Genomic DNA, 21,400 nt, shown 5'->3' with positions numbered 1-21,400 from the left:
ACTACAAAACAGCTTGGCGCAGCGCCGAGAGTTCAACAAAGTACACTCGCCCACAAAATATAGCGGCGCATGCAAGCGCGTGGCGTAATGGTCGTCCGCGCTTTGTAGTGGCGCACCCTTCTTTTGAAGACTGACACCTGCGCGCATGCGCATCCCACCGGGACTGCGAGCGTGCATGTTTGCGCACTTCCTCCTTAAGGCTGTTTCACATGGTGCGATTTTCAGTCAGCGACACTACGAATTCCGTCCCTCAGCGACCGCCGCGACATCGCGGGCTCACCGCGAATGGCTGCCAACATGTTGGTCGCGCCGTCGCAGAGTCGCAGCGATAGCTGGATGTGGGAGGGGCAATGTGTGAAGAAACAAAGCGACTGCAAAATGTGTGCTTCCCTGTTTTACCACGCGTTGGTAGCTCTGTGGAGCCAGAGGCGCGCCAGCTTTAGTTATGTTTTGATAGGGCGTACCCACCAGAGCCTGCGGTTTAGGAGCTTTATACAATTTTTTTTTCTTCCGCTTACACAATTTGTTTAAAAGCAGAAGCTGCACGCTAGCCAGGCCGGGAAAGCACGCCGCCGTCAACATAAGGCACGTGCCTACTTGACCGCCATCGTAGTCAACCTCTTCAATGCTGCAAATTGTGCCAGCTGCTTATACATGCACACTCAATAATAGCTTCTTCTTCTGGAAAAGCAAATACTCAACCAGGAAAAACGGTGAGGCTTCCACAGTAACAAGGAAACTTGAGTGTACTTTGTGGAACCACGCCACCGATGCCGCACAAGCAGCACGCTCATACTTGCGGTTTTGAACAGCGTCTCACTAGCCACCTCCGCAAGGTGTCGTAAATTCAACGCTTTCAAAAGTTAAAAAATCGTGTACTTATTCTATTACCGACTAATAATACGAAAATTCGAGTATTTATTAGTTTCCAGGTTCTTTTTATTTAATGATGCAGGCATGGATACTTCGTGAGCAGGGGACAGCCTTGCGCACCACTGCGACGGTAATTGCACTCCCTCAAATGCAGGTGAAAGATGTCAGCAAAAATTGTTCTGCGACTTGCGTCCAGAACAATAATTTTCGCCCCAATCGCACCATGGGAAACAGCCTTTATGCGCTGGCAATATCCGATTGTATCCGCGACGTGCCGCTCCTGCGAATGAGGGTGTCGAGATTTCAACGTGCAAAACTAGGTGACGTGCCGCATCGGACCCTTTTTGTCGAGCCACAGCGCGGAAGCATAGGGCCCGGGGGCGAACGCAGCAATCTTTTTTTTTCTGCACTGCGCATTCCCGTGGCCAGTCTTCGTTGTTTCTTCCTTTTTACGATCAGGGTGTTCTCCTGCAGAAGATCCTAGCAGAAAACGTGCTCTATAGAAGAAGAAAGGCAAAAACTCTTTGTTTACGTTACATAAACGAAGTTTTGCCCGTCGAAGCCGCCACAGCGCGAATCACAAAGGGGCACCTCACGGCTTGTTACGAACGGCCTGCAGGGGCTGGTGAACAGGAGAAGTGACCGTCGAAACCTGCCCGGCCCGCTGCGATGACTCACTTTGTGAAAACAACAATCCGTCGAGTCAACAGCCCATCGGTGCCACCATGTCTGCTGCGACGACTCGCTTTGCAAGGACGACAATGCGCCGCGTACCCAACCGAACGGCGCCGGGATGTCTCGACGGCATCGGCGGACCAAGTATTGTTTGTGGAGTCGCCGTCTTAAAGGTTTGATTGGAGCGGGGGAACTCCTGGAAGGAGATGTCTTGCAGTGCGTCTCACGGGCCTTATAAGTCATCAGTCAATGGACAGACGCGGCGGCCACTGTATGCGGGGTCAACTCTGGAATCAAGGGGCGCCTGCTGAGAGCAAGACCTGTGTCTGCGAAAAACCTCTCGCCTTGGTGTGGTCACTGAAACCTGTGCTAAAGTTAGTGTGTAAACACTCCCCCTCAAACGCGAGTCGCCTAGGATGACTTTCCACGCTCCGAATTGGTCGATGGTTGAACGGCCGTATTCTCTCACCTAGGGATCTAGGGGGGACAGAGTGTATTTAAGCAGTCGTTGTCGGCTTTTTGGTGTGCATTCTCTTTCATTCATGCTAGACTGATGAACTGCAACGTTCTCATGTAACGTTCTCTCACACGTTTGCTGTGCGTTGCGTGTGTGTGGCGTGCACTGTGCGTTGCATGTGCGCGCGTGTTTTGCGTGTGCTGTGCGTTGCCTGTGCTCCACGTTACGTGTGCTGTGTGTTGCATGGGCTCTGCATTGCATGTGCTCTGCATTGTTTGCGCTGTGCATTGCGCGTGTATGTTGCATGTTCTCTGTGTGTGTTGCCTGTGCTGTGCATTGCATGTGCTCCGCACTGCGTGTGCTCTGCGTTGCGTGTGTGTGCTGTGTGCGCTGTGCGTTGCGTGTGTGTGTTGCATGTGCGCACGTGTGTTGCGTATGTGCGTTGCGAGTGCGCGCATGCGTTGCGTGTGTGCGTTGCGTGCGTGCGTGTATGTTGCCTGTGCTGTGCGTTGCGTGTGCTGTGCATCACATGTGCGTGGGTGTGCTGTGCGTTGCATTTCCTGTGCGTTGCATGTGCTGTGCGTTGCATGTGCTGTGCGTTGCGTGTACTCTGCATTGCGAGTGCTCTGCGTTGCATGTGCTATGTGTTAAGTGCTGCACGCTGGGTGTGTGTGTTGCGTGCGCTGTGCATTGCATGTGCAGCGGGTTGCGCGTTTGTGGCGGGTGCTGTGTGTTGCATGTGCTGTGCGTTGCGTGTGCTGTGTGTTGCGGGTGTGCCTTGCATGTGTTGATCATTCTGTGTGTGTGTTGTATGTGCTGTGCGTTGCGTGTGCTGTTCCTTGCATGTGCTGTGCGTTTTGTGTGCTGTGCGTTGCATGTGCTGAGTACTGCGTATGCTGTGCGTTGCGTGTGTCTTGTGTGTGTGCCTTGCGCGTGTGCGCGTGTGTTTCGGGTTCTGTGCATTTCGTTTCTGTGCGTTGCGTGCACTGTAGGTTGCGTGTGTTAAATGCGTGTGTGCATTGCGTGTACGCGCGTGTGTTGCATGTGTGCATTGCGTGTGCTGTACATAGCGTGTGTGTTGCGTGTGTATGTTGCGCGCGCTGTGCATTGCATGTGATGTGTGTTGCGTGTGCTGGGCATTGCGTGTGCGGTGCGTTGCGTGAGCGCTGTGTTGCGTGTGCGATGCGTTTCGTGTGTGTTGCTTGTGTGCATTGCGTGTGTGTGCGTGTGGTGCTGTGCGTTGCATGTGCTCTGCATTGCGTGTGTACATTGCGTGTGCACGCATATGTTGCGTGTGCTGTGCGTTGTGTGTGCTGTGTGTTGCGTTTGCGTGCGTGTGTTGCGGGTGTGGGTTGCGTGTGCGCGCGTGTGTTGCGTGTGCTGAGCGTTGTGTGCGTGTGTTGCATGTGCTGTGCATTGCATGTGCTGTGCGTTGCATGTGCTGTGCGTTGTGTGTGCTGTGTGTTGCATGTACTGTGCGTTGCGTACGCTGTGCGTTGCGTGTGCTGTGCGTTGCCTGTACGCGCTTGTGTTGCATGTGCTGAGCCTCGCGTTTCTTTGCGTTGCGTGTGCTGTGCGTTGCGTGTGAGTGTTGCGTGTTTGCGTTGGGTTTGCGCACGTGTGCTGTTGTGCTGTCCGTTGCTTGTGTTGTGCGTTGCGTGTGCTGTTCGCTGCGTGTGTGTTGCTTGTGTGCATTGCGTGTGCGCGCGTGCTGCGTGTGCTGTGCGTTGTATGTGTGTGTTGCGTGTGTGCGTTGCGTGTGTGTGTTGCGTGGGCTGTGCGTTGAGTGTGCTGCGCCTTGCGTGAGCTCTGCATTGCGTGTGCTGTGCGTTGCGTGTGTGATGCTTGTGTGCATTGTGTGTGCTGCGTGTGCTGTGCGTTGCGTGTGTGTGCTGCATATATGCGTTGCGTGGGCGCACGTGTAATATGTGTGCTGTGCGTTGCGTGCGTGTGTTGCGTGTTTTCTGCGTTGCGTGTGCTGTGCGTTGCATGTGTGTGTTGCATGTTTGCGTTGCGTGTGCGCGTGGGCTGTGCGTTGCATTTGCTGTGTGTTGCGCGTGCTGTGCCTTGTGTTTGTGTGTTGCCTGTGCACGCGTGGGTTGCGTGTGTAATGCCTTTCGTGCCCTATACGTTTCGTGTGTATGTTGCGTGTGCGCGCGTGTGTTGCGCGTGTGTGTTGCGTGCGCGCGCGTTTGTTGCGTGTACTGTGCATTACGTGTGCTCTGCGTTGCGTGTGCAGTGCATTGCGTGTGATGTGCGTTGCGTGTGTGTGTTGCGTGTGTGCGTTGCGTGAGCTGTGCGTTGCGTGTGCTATGCATTGCATGTGGTGTGCGTTGCGTGTGCTGTGCGTTGCGTGTGTGTTTTGCGTGTGCTCTACGTTGCGTGTGCTCTGCGTTGCGTGTGCTGTGCGTTGCATGTGTGTGTTGCGTGTGCGCGCATATGTTGCGTGTCTGTGTTGTGTGTGCTGTGCGTTGAATGTGGTCTGCTTTGCTTGTGTGTGTTGCGTGTGCTGTGCGCTGCGTGTGCTGTGTGTTGTGTGTGCTGTCCATAGCGTGTGCGCGCGTGGGTCGCATGTGCTGTGCGTTGCGTGTGCCCTGCATTTCGTGTGTGTGTTGCTTGTGCTGTGCGTTGCGTGTGCTGTGCATTGCGTGTGTTTGTTGCATGTGGGCGCGTGTGCTGCGTGGGCGCGTTGCGCGCCCGCGTATGTTGCCTGTGCTCTGGGTTGCGTGTGCTGTGCATTGTGGTTGCGCGCGTGTAGCTGTGCGTTGCGTGTGCTGTGCGTTGCATGTGCTGTGTGTTGCGTGTGCTCTGCGTTGCGTGTGCTTTGCGTTGTGTGTGCTGTGCGCTGCGTGTATATGTTGCGTGTGCGTGTTGCGTGTGCTGTGCGTTCCGTGTGCTCTGTGTGACGTGTGCTTTGCATTGCGAGTGCTGTGCGTTGCATGTGCTGTGCGTCGTGTGTGCTTTGATTAGGACACAGTTGTGGTCCAGGCTTTCCTATAATAAGTCCCGTCCCTTGGCCGTGTCCTTCACGTTACCCCACGTTGGATGGGCGGCCTTCAAGTCCCCTCCGATCAGCAACGTGTTGTCTCTGGCTTGGGTGCTGGCTGTGTGTAGTAGGGCTTTGACTTTCTGTGTTTTGTGCTTGGGGTTACTGTAGATATTGGCGATGAACAGGCTGCCTTTTCGTTGTTTGCTAGGGATGATTTCGGTGAAGGCGTATTGCACCCTGCTGCGGCCGTGCTTGAGTTGGTGCTCGATGAACGTGAGCCCTTTGCGGACGAACGTGCAGACGCCCCGTCCCTCCGGTTGGCTAACATGGGTGTGATACCCAGAGACGGAGGGGGTCACCGTCGCCGTTTCTTGCAGCAGGATAACGTCGGGTTTCTTGTTTACTGTGGTAATATGTTGTTGCAGCACTGCTTTCTTGTTGTTGTAAATGTGGCGGTTTCACTGCCACACCGTAAGGCCCGGTAGCGATCCTATTGTGGATTGGGGTTGGGACATAGTTGTCGCGAAGGGTGGGATTGCGTCTGTTCTTGGAGGTATGGGTGGTCGGCGAATTGCGCTGAAAAGATGGGGCTGCGCTCTATTGGTTTGAGGCTGTGTTCAATGAAGTCGGAACGCTCTTGTATGTTGCAGAAGGACGTGGTGATCAGTTCCTCCAGCCGCGCCGGTCGTTGGTGGCTCACGGCAGCCATGCTGGCATAGGTGTTGGCGAGCGCTTCAATTTTGGCTTCGAGCTGAGTTTCCAATTGGGTCAGGCCCTTGTAATGTCGTGATGAAGTGCGTGTTGGTTTCTTGGTGGTTGAGTCAGTGGTCTTGTCCTCCTGGTGCGCGTCTTGGGTTTCGTCCTTCGATTCTGTGCCTTGGTGCGATAGCATGTCGGTGTTCTGCTCCGGGCCAATGGTGGGTGTAGGTTCGGTGCGTGCTCGTTTCTTGGGGGTTGGATCAGTGGTCTTCTCCTCCTGGGGCTCATCTTGGGTTGTGTCCATTGATTGTATGCCTTGGAGTGATGATGTGTCCGTGGAGCGTGGAGGTGTCGCAGGTGACTGAGCTGGGTCTGTCCTTGGATGGGCTTGCTGTGCTTGAAGTTCTTTCTTGACCTCGGCTTGCGCTGCAGCAAGCCGGCGCGTGTTTTCTACCAGCATCGCATTGGTTGCGCGGAGTTGTTCGAGTTCCTTGTAGTAGGGGCTGGCAATCCCCGCCTGCCAGCTGCTCAGAGTGCTTGGGCCACTAGTGGAGCTGTTATGGCTGGCGCTGCTGCCTTTAACTTCGCCCTTGGTTACGTCGGCCCAGCTGACTTTGTGACGGGAGCGCGATCGCTTTGCGCCGCAGCTGTTCCTGTCCGACGAGTCACGGCCGCGGGATGCGCAGCGGGAGGCATGACGCGAAGCGTAAAGGGATTCGCGGCGTGAAGCATGGCGCGACGCTCTGTGGGTTCCGCCACGGGAAGCGCTGCGCGAGCTGGTGTGTTTTGAGGATTTGAGGATGAGCGAGCGGGGCACTTTGAGAATTTGGAACCTGTGCGTAACGTTTTTTTCTAAAAGGCGCGTGCTCTGCATTGATATAGTATTATAGTATTTGGAAAAAGCCGTGCAATACATGGAGAGAAAACCGGTAAAGCAGGCAGTACGGGGGGTCCCTCGAGGCAGATGAGGAAACGAGTGAGAATGCATAGGGCGTCGAATCAACCGGCACACAATGTGATGTCGATGCTAGGCTGCAGAAAATGGAGGTTTTCCAGGAAGAGCTTCCCAAACAGGTGCAAGAGCTCAAAAATGAGATAAACAGTGAGCGTGAGGCACGGAAGGTAGTTCAAAAAAGACTTGAAGCAGCCGAGCAAAAGCTGAACAGGACCGCCATTGTGACCGAGATTGTGCGTGACAATGGAACGCAGACCACCGACGCGACAGGCGCGGGAGGGTCAGAGAAATTCGTGGAACACAGACAGGGTGATGAAGGGTTAGCTGGAAAGCGCAGCACCTACATGGAGGCCGCTACGCGGAAAAAGCAGGAGCCCAGGGGACAATGCCCCTTCTCGAGTCCTAATCACGCGGAAAATGACAAAGGGAAGCAGGGAGGGGTAGGAGAGAGTGAAAGGGTGATTATCGCTGGTGATTCAAACCTGGCTGGGTGCTCAAAAGAAATGTTGGGGAAGGTGAAATGCGACAAAAGTGTGGCGGTAGGCACATTTCCAGGGCGCACACTGGGTTCTGTCATGGAGCGAGCAAAAGAAAAGCTCGAGGAAAATGCCCACGTGCGCAAACTCGTCATAGTAGCAGGTGGGCTAAATGATGTTCTAAAGAAGAAAGGGCCAGGACTAGCCCAGCGCTTGGCGAGGAGGTGGACGACTTGCGTGAGCTGTCCACTCAGGTGCAGATCGTGGTGTGCACGGTGCCGGAGCTGCCTGTGTGTGACAGTCATGTACAAAAAGCCGTAGTGGCTGCTAATGAGGCAATATGGAAAATGAGCCAAAAAAAAGGCTTCGAGGCTGTCGAAGTAAACAGGGAAGTGAGAAGTTGTGGTGATCTTAAACGAGACGGGATCCACTTCAATTACAGGCTAGCACGAGAAGTGGGCTGACGATTTGGTGGTCACGCTGTTGCTTATTTAGGGGGCCCGCGGGCGCTCAGGAGGTCAGAGTAGATAGTAATGAAAAAGGTCCCCTCGGGGAACATCAGAAGAGCATCGCCGTCGATAACAGAAAAAGAAGGAAAACAAGAAAAAGAGCTCGCCATGCAATAGGCTATATAAACATGCAGCGCGGCAGAAGAAAGGAAAAGTGGGCAGAGATTGAGGAGCAGTTACACAGAGAACAAATAGGGGTGTATGCGGTTACAGAAACGCACCTAGGAGACTCAGGAGCGCCGCCAGTTATTGAGAATTTTGCTTAGGAAGGGTGCAACAGAACTAAGTCGGAAATGAAGGGAGGGGGAGTCGAAACGCTCGTCCATCAGGGAGCCAAATGGACGAGTAAATTCACAATGTCAAGAGCATCTTTGGTTATCAGGTGCAATGAGTGGCAAAGAAACACGGCTGAGCGTTACGTATTTGTGGAATGCATAAGCACTGATAATAAGGGTTTCAGGGGTGGAGCTGAAATTGTGCTATTAGACGACATGAATGCCCACATACAGGATTTAGATGGCTATACCGACAATAACGGGAAGTCAATGCTGGACCTTTGTGAGCAACATAACCTCGTGATCGTGAATACAGGGCCTAAGTGTGAAGGACAGTTCACGTGGGAAGTGAGAGCCCGGCAATCGACCATTGATTACTGTCTGATGAAAGGAGGAATTCATGATAAGTTGACAGAAATGGTCATCGATGAGGAAGGGTTTAACAGCATAGGGAACGACCATAAACGCATCATTTTCAAATAGGTCATGTAGTTGGGAAAGAGAGAAAGGAGCGCAAACAGGCCAGTCCAAATTTGAACGCTGATCGAATAGCAAATATAATCACTAGAGTCGAGGAAGAACTCGGCAGATGGCCAAGTAAAGAGTGGGAATATGGTGAGCTTCTAAGCGTAATAACGACAGAAATACGGTAACAGAAACATGTTCTTTGGAAAGGACAAAGGAAACCGAAAAGCTGGTGGAACAAGGAGATACGAGAAGCGATCGCCGAACGACAGAAAGCATCTCGAGAGCACAGGCAGGCAAAGAAGGCGCAGTTGCCACAGGATGAAGTAACGAGTAAATGGGAAATATACCGGGAGAGAAAGTCCATGGTTCAAATACTGGTGCAAGAAAAATTAAAAGGCGAAAGTGAACGTTGGTTGTCAGAAATACGTGAGAAAAAGAAGGCCGCCCCTATAATATTTTCTAACCCCATAAAATTATTAGGCAGAAAGTCAACAACAATACAACAACATATCCTAGACGAAGAAGAAAACAGACTGGAAGGAGAAGCGGCAATAAATTACATCCGAAAAGCAACAGCCAAATCTTTCCAAGGCAATGACGAGGTTGTACTTCATGAAAAAAAGAGAAGGAAAGAGACCCAAGGGGAAAAGGAGCTGGTGCTGACAAATTTAAACTGGAAGAATGCGGAAGAGAAAATTCCGAAGCGCACAGTGACAGGGCTAGACGAGGTTCCCGTAAGGCTGATAAATGAACTAGCACGAAAAAGCAAGGAAGCTCTGGTGCAAGCAGTGGAGAAAAACTTGAAAAGATAGAGAAGTACAGAAAGTTGGCAACAAAGTAGAATGAATTGAATTTATAAAGGTAAGGGGGAGAAAGACAGAATTCACTCGTATAGACCGTTGACCATTACATCGGTAATATACGGGCTAGCAATGCAGGCAATCAAATAATGCTTCAAGCATGGGCAGAGAATAATGGCATTTTGGGAGAGCTTCAGAATGGGTTCAGAATAGGTAGGCGTTTGGATGATAACTTGTTTGTTCTTTGTCAGTGTATTGAAATATCAAAAGCACAAAGCAGACCATTGTATGTGGCCTTTTTTAGACATTACAGGAGCCTACGACAACGTACACCGCAACATTTTGTGGGATATTCTGGAACGGGAAGGCTTAGGTAATGTTTGTCTACAGCTTTTGAGAGAGATTTACCTAGAAAATACCGTTTGCATTGAATGGAAAGGAATGAGGAGCGAGGAGAAAGTTCATATCAAGAAGGAACTGAGGCAGGGGTGCCCTTTATCACCGCTGTTGTTTATGATGTACATGGTGAGGATGGAGAGGGCGCTAGAAGGAAGTAAGAGCGGGTTTTATTTCTCATAAAAACAGGCGGGTACAGTAATAGAGCAGCATCTCCCAGGTTTATTTTATGCGGACGACATTGTGTTACTAGCTACAAGCAAAGAGATTTGCAACGCCTGGCAAATATCTTTGGACAGGAAGGCAACAATTTAGGTTTGAAATTTAGTGTTAGAAAATCAGGTGTTATGGTATTCAATGAAAACAGTGAACAGACAGTGGAGATACAGGGCCAAGAAATACCTCGCGTAACAGAATATAAATACCTTGTTATATGGATAAACGAATGCAATGGATATATGGAAACACAGGAAAAAACCATAACTGTAAAGGAGAAGAGAAACGCAGTCATAATGAAGCACAGAGCTCTATGGGGATTCAATAGGTACGAGGGCCTCCGAGGTATGTGCAAAGGTGTAATAGTTCCAGGACTTACTTTTGGAAATGCGGTTGTTTGCTATATATCCGGGGTACAATCAGGACACGACGGGAACCAAAGGTCAGTGGGTGGCCTCGCATTGTGCGCTCACGGGAAGACTACAAATGAAGCTTTGTAGGGTGATATGGGCTGCACTACATTTTAAGTGAGGGAAGCTCGCAGTAAAATTGAGTATGAAGAACGGCTGACGAATATGGAAGAAAGTAAACGGGCTGGGAGAGTGCTCAGGTATATGTACAGGAAAAACATTGATTCACACTGGAGGAAAAGAACTAGGAAGCTTACCAGCAAGTATGCGGCCTGTAGGGTGGACAACCTACAGGCCGCATACTATTTACTATTTCCGCATCTATTTTCAAATCTTGTTTCTTTTCTTGAATCGAATTCATTTTTTTTCGCCTTCACAACATGGTTTCCGCAAGGCATTCTCGTGTGATACTCAACTCGTATGTTTCACTCACCGTCTTCATGCCATCCTCGATCGTTCTTCTTTAGCTGACTGTATATTTTTAGATTTTTCAAAAGCCTTCGATAAAGTATGCCATAATCTCCTTTTATATAAGTTGCAGTTACTAAATTTGGATTCCAAACTGCTTGCATGGCTCGAATGTTTCTTACTAAATCGTTCCCAGTTTGTCTCTACTAATAACACTGACTCTCCTCCGAGTCCTGTTTCCTCAGGAGTACCACAAGGATCGGTGCTTGGCCCTCTCCTCTTTCTAATCTACATTAACGACTTACCTTCCTGCGTCTCTTCCCATATCAACTTGTTTGCAGATGACTGTGTAATATTTCGAGAAATAACTAGTCCTAACGATACTGCTATTTTACAGTCTGATCTTGATTCTGTGTCCGCTTGGTGTAAGACTTGGTGCATGGAATTAAACACTAAAAAATGCAAAGTCATGCGTGTAACTAGATCTACTAATGCAAATGTTTCATATCATCTTGATAACTTTCCTTTAGAAATAGTATCGTCATATAGATATCTTGGCGTCACTATATCATCAAAACTAACCTGGAATGATCACATTGAATCCATAATCGCCAGCGCCAACAAAACACTTGCATATCTTCGCCGGAATTTCTCACGTGCTCCTCAGGCTCTTAAACTACTACTTTATAAAACACTGATTCGTTCGAAGGTGGAATACGCCGCCTCTGTTTGGGACCCTTTCCATGACAATCTAATCTACTCACTCGAAATGGTTCAAAATAACTCTGCACGTTTTATTATGTCTAATTATGCTCGAACCGCAAGTGTGACTAATATGAAATCGAGCCTTGAACTACCATCACTAGCATCTCGCCGTAAGTTTTATCGCCTGTGTCTTTTTCACCGCATATTTGAGCATCGTTCTCTACACGATGATTTCATCTTTCCTCCCCAGTACGTATCACCACGCATTGACCACCGACATAAAGTAGCCGTTCCTTTTTGCAGGACTTCTACTTTTCAATATTCATTTTTTCCCAGGACTTGTGAAGAGTGGAACCACCTACCTACCACTACTGCAGAAATTACAGACCATCAACATTTCAAAAATGCTTCAACAGTAACTAATTAGTTCTTTACCTCGTGTTATTTCTCGTTTTTTCTCTTGTTTGCTTGTGCTTGCCTGTATCATCTACTCATTTTACATTGTTTTGTAGTTTGGTGATTTGTATTGATTTGATTTGTTAATTAGAGTATTTGTATTTGCATTGGTACATTATATAACTCCATGTATAAGTATCTTTTCACAGAAATGATTTATTTTTTGCCACTCCCCTCTGTAATGCTACGGCCCTGAGGGTATAATAAATGAAATGAAATGAAACACAGCAACAAAGAAGGTCAAGCGGAAAGTCAGAGAGTCTAAATTAATCTCATGGGTAGCGGCAATGGAAAACGTGCCCGTCATGAGTAACTATATATATATATATATATATATATATATATATATATATATATATATATATATATATATATATATATACGTGAGAGGAAAAAACGAAATCGGGAAAGAAACCATATATAACTCAAAGGGAAGCTCATTACGTTTCGAAGCAAGATCGGCATGCCTTAGAACACGCACCTATAAAGCGAGATATAAGAAGGAAGAAGAAGTTTGTGCTTGCTGCGGTAAAGCTGGGGAAACTACGGAGCATGCTTTGTTTGAATGTGAAGACATCTACCCATCAGTGGATTTAAGCACCACTGGCCTCCTTGAAGCCCTTGGGTTCAGAGTGAGCAGTGGTAAAGCAAACATGTCCGCAATACACATTAGTAAGAGGTGACTAGAGGATTGGTGGAAGAAAAGTATGGAAACGACAAAATACGGAGACGTACAAAAACCCAGTTCGCAATAGGGGATCAGAAAATTGGGGCGTGGTAGTTCATAGTGTTTTTTTTAAATTTTTTGACCTAGGTAGGATATTAGGCAGTATAGTAGCAAGAGCTTGGTGGCGCTACCCACGGCCCCGTTCCAAAGGGGACGCTCATAATATCCATCCGTGCATCCATCCGATCTAGGCGTGGGAAGGAGCTTGATTTGAGTGCTTGCTTTCGCTGTTCTTCGGTGTTACGGCGTTCCCATCACCGTCACCGCACGACGTATGGAACGTTGTATTTGGCTTTGCAGAGGCGGTCCCCAGTGGGGTGTTCTTCGCCACAGAGCTTGCACTTGGGGACACACTTGTGGCTCTCTCTCTAGGATTAGGAACACCACATGAAAGACAAACAAGTACGTTCGGTGTGGGGCGCACGTCGCGGCTGTGGCCAACCTTGCCGCATACTTTGCACACTTTTGTTTGCTTCCTGTAGATACTGCACGGATAGAGCTCGGATCCATAACGCACATACTTGGGAACCTTGATACCGTTGAAGAGTGCTATCATTGTCATCTTGTTCCCGATACCATTCGCCCCCATGGCAAGGGGGTTGTACTTTGTAATGATCTGCTGAATTATTTCGGCTTCGCTGTCCTCGAGCGCTATGCCCCTGATCACGCCCTTGACTGTGTCGTGGGCGGTCGTACCGTAAGTGCTCACTATAGCTTGTACTCGAGCATACTTCTTCGCTCGCTCCTCGCACGGAGTGCTGAGCACCATAATGCTCGGATGGGTATTGGGACACGCCATATCCTCAGCTCGATCTGCCTTCTCAATTCCCGCTGCAGCCATGATGGCAGAAGCCACGCATGCAGCTCCCGCCTTGGAAATATCGAGCCCTCCGCGGGGCCGCACGACGATCTCAATTTCTTCCGCAGGCATTGCGGGCATGCGAGCCACCCGAATAACTGCGGTCCTAACGTTCTTGTTGAATTTAGTCTTCTGCTGAGAGCTCGGAGTATCGGTACCAGAATTCGACTCACCCTGCGTTGCTTGCCGGCGTGTTCGGCTTGTGTGCCCACCGTTGTGCAGCCATCCGGGCGTGCGATGAAATTCCTCCGGCACAATTTCTTCTCCCTCTACTTACACGCACATTTGGGAAATCTGTGAACCGTGTGTCAATGCGGCGGGGAAAACCTCCATGTTGTCGTCGCAGTAGTACGGCTGTTTAAGCCTAGCAAGCCTTTGCTTCGCTTAGGCCTAGCAATGCCTATTGGCCGTGAACCAGGGAAAGTCCGATAAATCGATGAAAACGCACCTTTGATGGAAAGTCGGGTGTCTGAGGATAGCGGATACCTTCACGATCACAGTGGCAATAAAATCTTGGGGATCCAAACTAATTAGCACTGCAAAATCTGGCATTAACGACGGAGCCGATATGAGCACTTCTTTGTCAGCAATGGCTCATGCCCTCTTCTTCTGTTGGTGTGTCCGTCACGTAAGACAGTGGCTCATACCCCCTTAAGCAATTACTCATACACCCGTAAACGCGGCCTCCCCATTACGACGACTGAAGGGAGAGTGAGAGAGAGAGAGAGACAGACTAAGAGCAAATGATAAATGAAAGGTAGGGAGGTTAACCAGGAATGAGCCCGGTTGGCTACCCTAAACAGGGGAAAGAGAAAAGGGGACGGAAAGACTAAAAGAAGAAGAGAAAGACCACTGGGGATATCGTTCAGTAATTCAGTCCAGATCACAGACGCTGACTCAATGCTGCAGCTTTCAAACATCGCAGCAGCGCTTTTGTGGCCTTTTGTAGCTGCGATATGCGAGGCCATGGCCCCAATATCTTGTTCAAGGTGAACAGTTTTCTATCTAACTGGCTGACAGCTGTGCAGAGCTCTTGTCTTTCATTTTCAAAAGATGAGCAGTAGCACAGTAGACCTTCTATAGTTCCCACAACAGCGCAGGCATTGCACTGTTATCATGATCAGCCCATATGAAAATTTGTTTTTGTGAACATCTCGGACGCATTTTTTTCCAGTTCCTAACCATAGACAGTTTCGCAGTAAAAATACAGATGGTAATTTGAGAGCGTCGTGCTACGCGAGCACGCAGTCGGAGCGACAGCTTAATTTTCACAGTCTAGCTATTCAAGCCGTTGTGCCGCACAAGGCAAAGGCGAGTTATCCCTCTGACGGCACGGGAGCGTCGTCCTAGCGCCGCCATCGGTAGCGCACGAGGCCAATAGCTAAAATGTATCACGTCACGTACAAAAGCACCTTCGCGACCTGCTCGATGCATTTCTCGGTTGAAGTCAATGACCTTAAATTATTTGCCTTATCTAGCGTACGAATTTCCTTCTTTATTGGAATCACTGCCCTGTCAATGCCACACCCCTGCATTTCAACATCTGGCACCGTGCCCGTTCACTTTGTACTTCCTTTGCGAAATTACGCAGGTCGGTAACGCATTTAGCCATTTGCGTCGCGATCCGAGTTCCCTTCCTTGCAGTACTCAATCACTCCGCCCATTGTGACCACTAGCTGCCTCTCCTGCGTTATATTCCACACGTGTTGCTTGGCTTCCGCTGCGACTTTCCGAATCGGCTTCCCCGGTATCGCGCTAATGTGGACATGCTCGCCTGCGCCATACCTCTTTATCATCATCATCATCGGCCTGGTTGCGCCCACTGCAAGGCAAAGGCCCCTCCCATACTTCTACAACTATCCCGGTCATGTACTAATTGTGGCCATGTTGCCCCTGCAAACTTCTTACTCTCATCCACCCACCTAACTTTCTGCCGCTCTCTGCTACGCTTCCCTTCCCTTGGAATCCATTCCGTAACTCTTAATGACCATCGGTTATCTTGCCTCCTCATTACGTGTCCTGCCCATGCCCATTTCTTTTTCTTGATTTCAACTAAGATATCATAAACTCGCGTTTCTTCCCTCACTCAATCTGCCCTTTTCTTATCCCTTTAACGTTACACCTATCATTCTTCTTTCCATAGCTCGTTGCGTCGTCCTCAATTTAAGTAGAACCCCTTTCGTAAGCCTCCAGGTTTCTGCCCCATACGTGAGTACTGGTAAGACACAGCTGTCATAAACTTTTCTCTTGATGAACAATGGCAATCTGCTGTTCATGATCTGAGAATGCTTGCCAAACGCACCCCAGCCCATTCTTATTCTTCTGATTATTTCAGTCTCATGATCCGGATCCGCAGTCACTACCTGTCCTAAGTAGATATATTCCCTTATCACTTCCAGTGCCTCACTACCTATCGTAAACTGCTGTTCTCTTCCGAGGCGGTTAAACATTACTTTAGTTTTCTGCAGATTAATTTTTAGACCCACCCTTCGGCTTTGCCTCTCCAGGTCACTGAGCATGCATTGCAGTTGGTCCCCTGAATTACTAAGCAAGGCAATATCATCAGCGAATGGCAAGTTACTAAGGTGTCCTCCATTAACTCTTATCCCCAATTCTTCCCAATCCAGGTTTCTGAATACCACCTGTAAACACGCTGTGAATAGCATTGGAGAGATCGTATCTCCCTGCCTGACGCCTTTCTTTATTGGGATTTTGTTGCTTTCTTTGTGGAGGACTACGGTGGCTGTGGAGCCGCTATAGATATCTTTCAGTATTTATACATACGCCTCGTCTACACCCTGATTCCGCAATGCCTCCGTGACTGCTGAGGTTTCAACTGAATCAAACGCTTTCTCGTAATCAATGAAAGCTATATATAAAGGTCGGTTATATTCCGCAAATTTTTCTGTCACCTGATTGATAGTGTGAATATGGTCTATTGTTGAGTAGCCTTTACGGAATCCTGCCTGGTCTTTTGGTTGGCGGAAGTCTAAGGTGTTCCTGATTCTATTTGCAATTACCTTAGTAAATACTTTGTAGGCAACGGACAGTAAGCTGATCGGTCTATAATTTTTCAAGTCTTTGGCGTCCCCTTTCTTATGGATTAGGATTATGTTAGCGCTTTTTCAAGATTCCGGTACGCTCGAAGTCCTGAGGCATAGCGTATATAGGGTGGCCAGTTTCTCTAGAACAATCTGCCTGTAGTGTTATCGGTTCTCTGATATGACTCAGCACTCATGTGCGCAGGCTGTGACGTCATAGAGCAAAAGGGATAAAAAGCGGCTGTCTAATAAACACGGGGCTTTTTGGGTTCGTGGCTACAACGGAGTGGCGGCAGTCTTTTGCTTGCATCACCGCTCCGGCAGCGGACACGACATGGTATCAGAAATGGGATCGACCCCACCCCCCATCCTAGTTGCATTTGTGGCGCTCACCCGGCGTTCGATCTGCGCGATGACGGCTCCGCCAGCGGCAGCCCCGCCACCGGCAGCCATCCCGCCACCGACACCCTTCAACTTCGACCGGACTTCCGAATGGCCAGAATGGATTATGTCATTCGACGACTACCGCTACGCGTCGGGCCTCAGCGATAGAACGGAAGAGGCCCAGGTGCGAACGCTTTTGTACACCATGGGCAGGCAGGCAAGAAACATTTTTCAGACATTCGGCCTTACCGAAGAGGAGTCTCGAATCTACGAGACAGTGAAGAAAAAGTTTCACGCCCATTTTGTCGCCAAGAAGAATATAGTCTAATAAAGGGCAAATTTCCATCGACGAAAGCAAGAACCCGGGGAAAGTGCGGACAACTTTGTGACAGCCCTGCACGAGCTTGCAGACCGCTGTGAATTTGCAGAATTTCGGGATCGAATGATCCGCGACAGATTTGTGGTCGGCCTCGAGGACGCGCAGCTGTCGGAAGCACTCCAGATGGATGCCACCCTTACGCTAGCGACCGCTCTGGCGAGGGCCAGGCTTAAGGAAACAGTTCACCGACAGCAACTGCAACTCCGGGCCGTCAGCAACGAGGCGAATACAGGCGAACTTGACGTAGTCCGACGAACAACGAGGAAGCCGTCCAACAACTGGGAGCCTGGCGTCACAGCACAGCGGCGAACGCAGGCGTGCCAGTTCTGCGGACGGTCGAGCCACCTGAGAGCCCGGTGCCCTGCACAGTCAGTGCGGTGTGACTACCGTGATATCAAGGGGCATTTCGCCGTGGCGTGTCGCAAGAGAACAGAAAACAACCAGGTGGGCGTGTCTATGCTAGAAGGCGATGGAGAAAACTTTTTTTGTTGGGACACTGAACAGCTCAAATGCCAGATACGCGGAAGTGTCTATCAATGGTGTACGCGTGAGTGCAAAAATTGATTAAGGAGCCGAAGTCACTGTTGTTCCGCCCGATTTCCCCGGTGTACCGCCTCGTATAGACAGGTCACAAGCGGTGTTGAGAAGCGCTGCGAATCAGCGCCTCGAAGTGAATTGTTGTTTTTCAGCAGATATTGTTTGGAAAGGCAAAACAACGCGACAAACACTGTATGTTGTAGAGGCGCTGCAGTGTGTCGTATTAGGGCTACCAGCCATTGAAGCACTTGGTGTAGTTAAATTTCTTGATGTGGTTGATGATAAACAGTTTGAGCACATGTATCCGCAGCTCTTCTCTGGACTGGGCATGATGTCAGGCGAATACACCATTCGCATGAAAGAGGGCGCCATCCCCTTTGCAATTTTCGTGCCGCGGCGGGTACCCATCCCGTTAAAGAACGCCATCAAACTAGAGTTGGCGAAAATGGTCAAGAGCAATGTCATTCGTAAGGTAGATGGCCCAACTACATGGTGTGCAGGAATGGTTCCAGTAGTCAAACCAAGTGGGGAAGTACGAATCTGTGTGGATCTAACCCAGCTGAACAAGAGCGTCCTACGTGAACGGTTTGTCTTGCCGACCGTAGACGACGCACTGGGGCAATTGGCGGGAGCCACATACTTTTCGAAATTAATTGCCAATTCAGGATTTCACCAGGTTAAATTGGCGAAAGAAAGTCAAGAACTAACAACATTTATCCCCCCCTTTGGTAGGTACTGCTTCCAGCGACTGCCGTTCGGTATCGCCTCGGCCCCGGAATACTTTCAAAAGCGAATGGCGGAAATCTTAGATGGCCTTCAAGGAGTAGTGAACCTGATGGACGACGTTCTGGTTTACGGAGCTACTAAGCGTGAACATGATGAACGGCTGCACGCAGTGCTGAAAAGGTTGGTTGCAGCGGGGGTAACACTCAATCGGGCAAAATGTTCTTTTTGTGTCAGAAGAGTAGCGTTTTTAGGCTACGTGGTCGATGCGGCGGGAATCGCCCCAGATCCCAAGAAAGTTCGAGCCATAAACGAAATGGCTATGCCATCAAATGTTGCTGATGTCCGCAGGTTTTTGGGCATGATAAATTATCTGGCAAGGTTTGTGAACAACCTTGCCGACATGTCAGCACCGCTCCGTAGCCTTCTCTCGAAAGGCCGTGAGTGGCACTGGGGCTTGCCTCAGCGAAAATCCTTCGAGACTCTGAAAGAATTGATCACCTCGGCGCAGTGCGTCGCGAAATTCGACCCTAAGCTGCGCACTATTGTGTCCGCCGACGCGTCGTCATTTGGTCTCGGCTGTGTGCTCATGCAAGTGCAATCAGATGGGGAAAGGCGGCCGGTTGCGTACCACTCTCGTTCATTAACACCGACAGAAGAACGGTACGCGCAGATAGAAAAGGAAGCACTTGCGCTGATGTGGGCGGCAGAAAGGCTGGAAGGGTTCTTGATAGGGCTGGAATTTCAATTTGAGACGGATCACAAACCGCTCGTATCGCTACTCGGTCTGTCACCCCTTGATGTGCTTCCCCCTAGAATACAAAGATTGCGATTGAGGCTCATGCGATATCGCTTTTGTCTCCTATGTCCCAGGAAAACAGATTGGCACCGCCGATGCCCTTTCTCGGGCACCTTGCACGGAAGCGGATGTAGAGATAGGGGAGCTGGATTGCGGTGAAGTATCGAGCCATGCACAAGGCTGCATTAGCGAACTGAAATTTTCAGCCCACTGGAACAAAATAAAGTTTGCGCAAGAAAAAGACTCAACCTGCCAACAACTTCGGTTGTATTGTAAGCAGGGCTGGCCACGTCTCGCTAAAGTAAGCAGTTGGCTAAGCCCTTACTGGTCGGAGAGAGCACACCTTACAATATGTGACCCTGTGCTTCTGCATGGGTCTCATCTTGTGGTGCCTCAGAACCTAAGAAGTGAAATACTTTGTTAATTGCATGTTGGTCACCAGGGCATTGTGAAATGTCGCGCAAGGGCCCGCGAATCTGTGTGGTGGCCTGGTCTCAGCGCTGAGCTAGGAGCTCTGGTAAACAGTTGTCGAGAGTGCGCGAGACTGCGCGTTCAGAAAGCAGAGCCCATGATGCCATCAGAGTCCCCCAGCTTGCCTTGGCTGAAGGTAGGAGCTGACCTTTTCCATTTGCATGGTAGATCGTATCTCGTGGTCGTAGACTATTTTTCGCGCTATCCAGAGCTTGCCCTTTTATCTTCCACGAGCTCGGCGGCGGTTATTGAGCAAATCAAGAGTATATTTGCTAGGCACGGGATTCCAGAACTTGTCGTAACAGACAACGGTCCTCAATTCGCTTCCTCAGAATTTGCATTGTTTGCGACTACTTGTGGCTTTCATCACGTCACGTCCAGCCCCAGGTACCCGCAGTCAAATAGAGCTGCCGATCGTACAGTGCAGAGAGTAAAACGGATGTTGGAAAAAGCGGTTGACCCGTACCTGGCCCACCTTGCTTATAGGGACTCCCCAGGTCCTTTGGGTACAAGCCCAGCCCAGCTATTGATGAGCCGACGGTTGCGCTCTACGCTTCCCGTGCACCCGAAAAAGCTAGTACCGTCAATGACGAGTGGTCTCAGGAGCCTCCGATACAAAGACAAGAACGCGCGGATGAAGCAAAAATTTGACTACGACCGCCGCCATGCGGTAACGCAGCTACCGCTGCTCACCCCGGGAAACCAGGTATGGATAAAGGACAGCGAAATTCCAGCAAAAGTGTTGAGTCGGGCCATGCGGCCTCGGTCTTATCGGGTGCGCACAGACGACGGGGTTGAACTAGAGAGAAACAGACGCGCGTTGGTCTGGTACAGCGAGCGAACCGGCGTGCATGAACCATCCTATGACTTTCCTGTGACTGCGGACGCTGCAGGCCAATCCGAGGAAAACAAGGCCTCGGCAGAGCCTTCTGTGCTTAATTCAAGGCCGGCTGCTGCCTCATATGAGGACAGGAGACCCGGTGGTTATATGACACGCTACGGTCGAGAAATAAGGCCGCCACAGCGATATGGCTACACTTGAGTGCTGTATACTCATTCCATTTGTACGTTTCATACTGTTTGGTTGTTTTGTGGTTCATTTGTGTTCTATGTGTTGCGTAAAAGACAAAAAATGGGAGATGTAGTGTTATCGGCTCTCTGATCTGACTTAGCACTCATGTGCGCAGGCTGTGACGTCATGCAGCAAAAGGGATAAAAAGGGGCTGTCTAATAAACACTGGGCTTTTTGGGTTCGTGGCTACATCGGAGTGGCGTCAGTCTTTTGCTTGCATCACCGGTCCGGCAGCGGACACGACACTGCCCATCATCCTTCAACAAATCTGCTGTTACGTTATCCTCCTCAACTGCCTTCCCCCTTTGCATAGCTTCCAAGGCTTTCTTTACTTTTTCCCACGTTACCTGTGGGATTTCGAATTCCTCTAGACTATTCTCTCTTCCATTATCGTTGTCGTTGCCACTGGTACTGTATAGATGTCTATAGAACTCCTCAGCCACTTGAACTATCTCATCCATATTAGTAATGATATTGCCGGCTTTGTCTCTTAACGCATACATCTGATTCTTGCCAATTTCTAGTGTCTTCTTCACTGCTTTTAGGCTTCCTCCGTTCCTGAGGGCATGTCCAATTCTATCCATATTATAGTTCCTTATGTCAGCTGTCTTACGCTTGTTGAATAACTTCGAAAGTTCTGC

General features: G+C 49.7%; 1 protein-coding gene across 1 annotated transcript; it reads left to right on the top strand.

The window, feature by feature from the left end:
• Positions 1 to 16,645: 16,645 nt before the first annotated feature.
• LOC139059870 (uncharacterized) lies at positions 16,646 to 20,948 on the top strand. The gene is given in 1 exon segment (XM_070538350.1): positions 16,646 to 20,948. A coding segment is annotated over 1 exon segment (993 nt). The 5' UTR covers positions 16,646 to 16,728; the 3' UTR covers positions 17,722 to 20,948.
• The last annotated feature ends 452 nt before the right edge of the window (positions 20,949 to 21,400 follow it).

Source organism: Dermacentor albipictus, chromosome 5 (assembly GCF_038994185.2).
Source record: "Dermacentor albipictus isolate Rhodes 1998 colony chromosome 5, USDA_Dalb.pri_finalv2, whole genome shotgun sequence".
NCBI classification, from domain to species: domain Eukaryota; kingdom Metazoa; phylum Arthropoda; class Arachnida; order Ixodida; family Ixodidae; genus Dermacentor; species Dermacentor albipictus.
The sequence above is the reverse complement of the archived record's forward strand: the minus strand, read 5'-3'. Positions and strand labels throughout refer to the sequence as shown.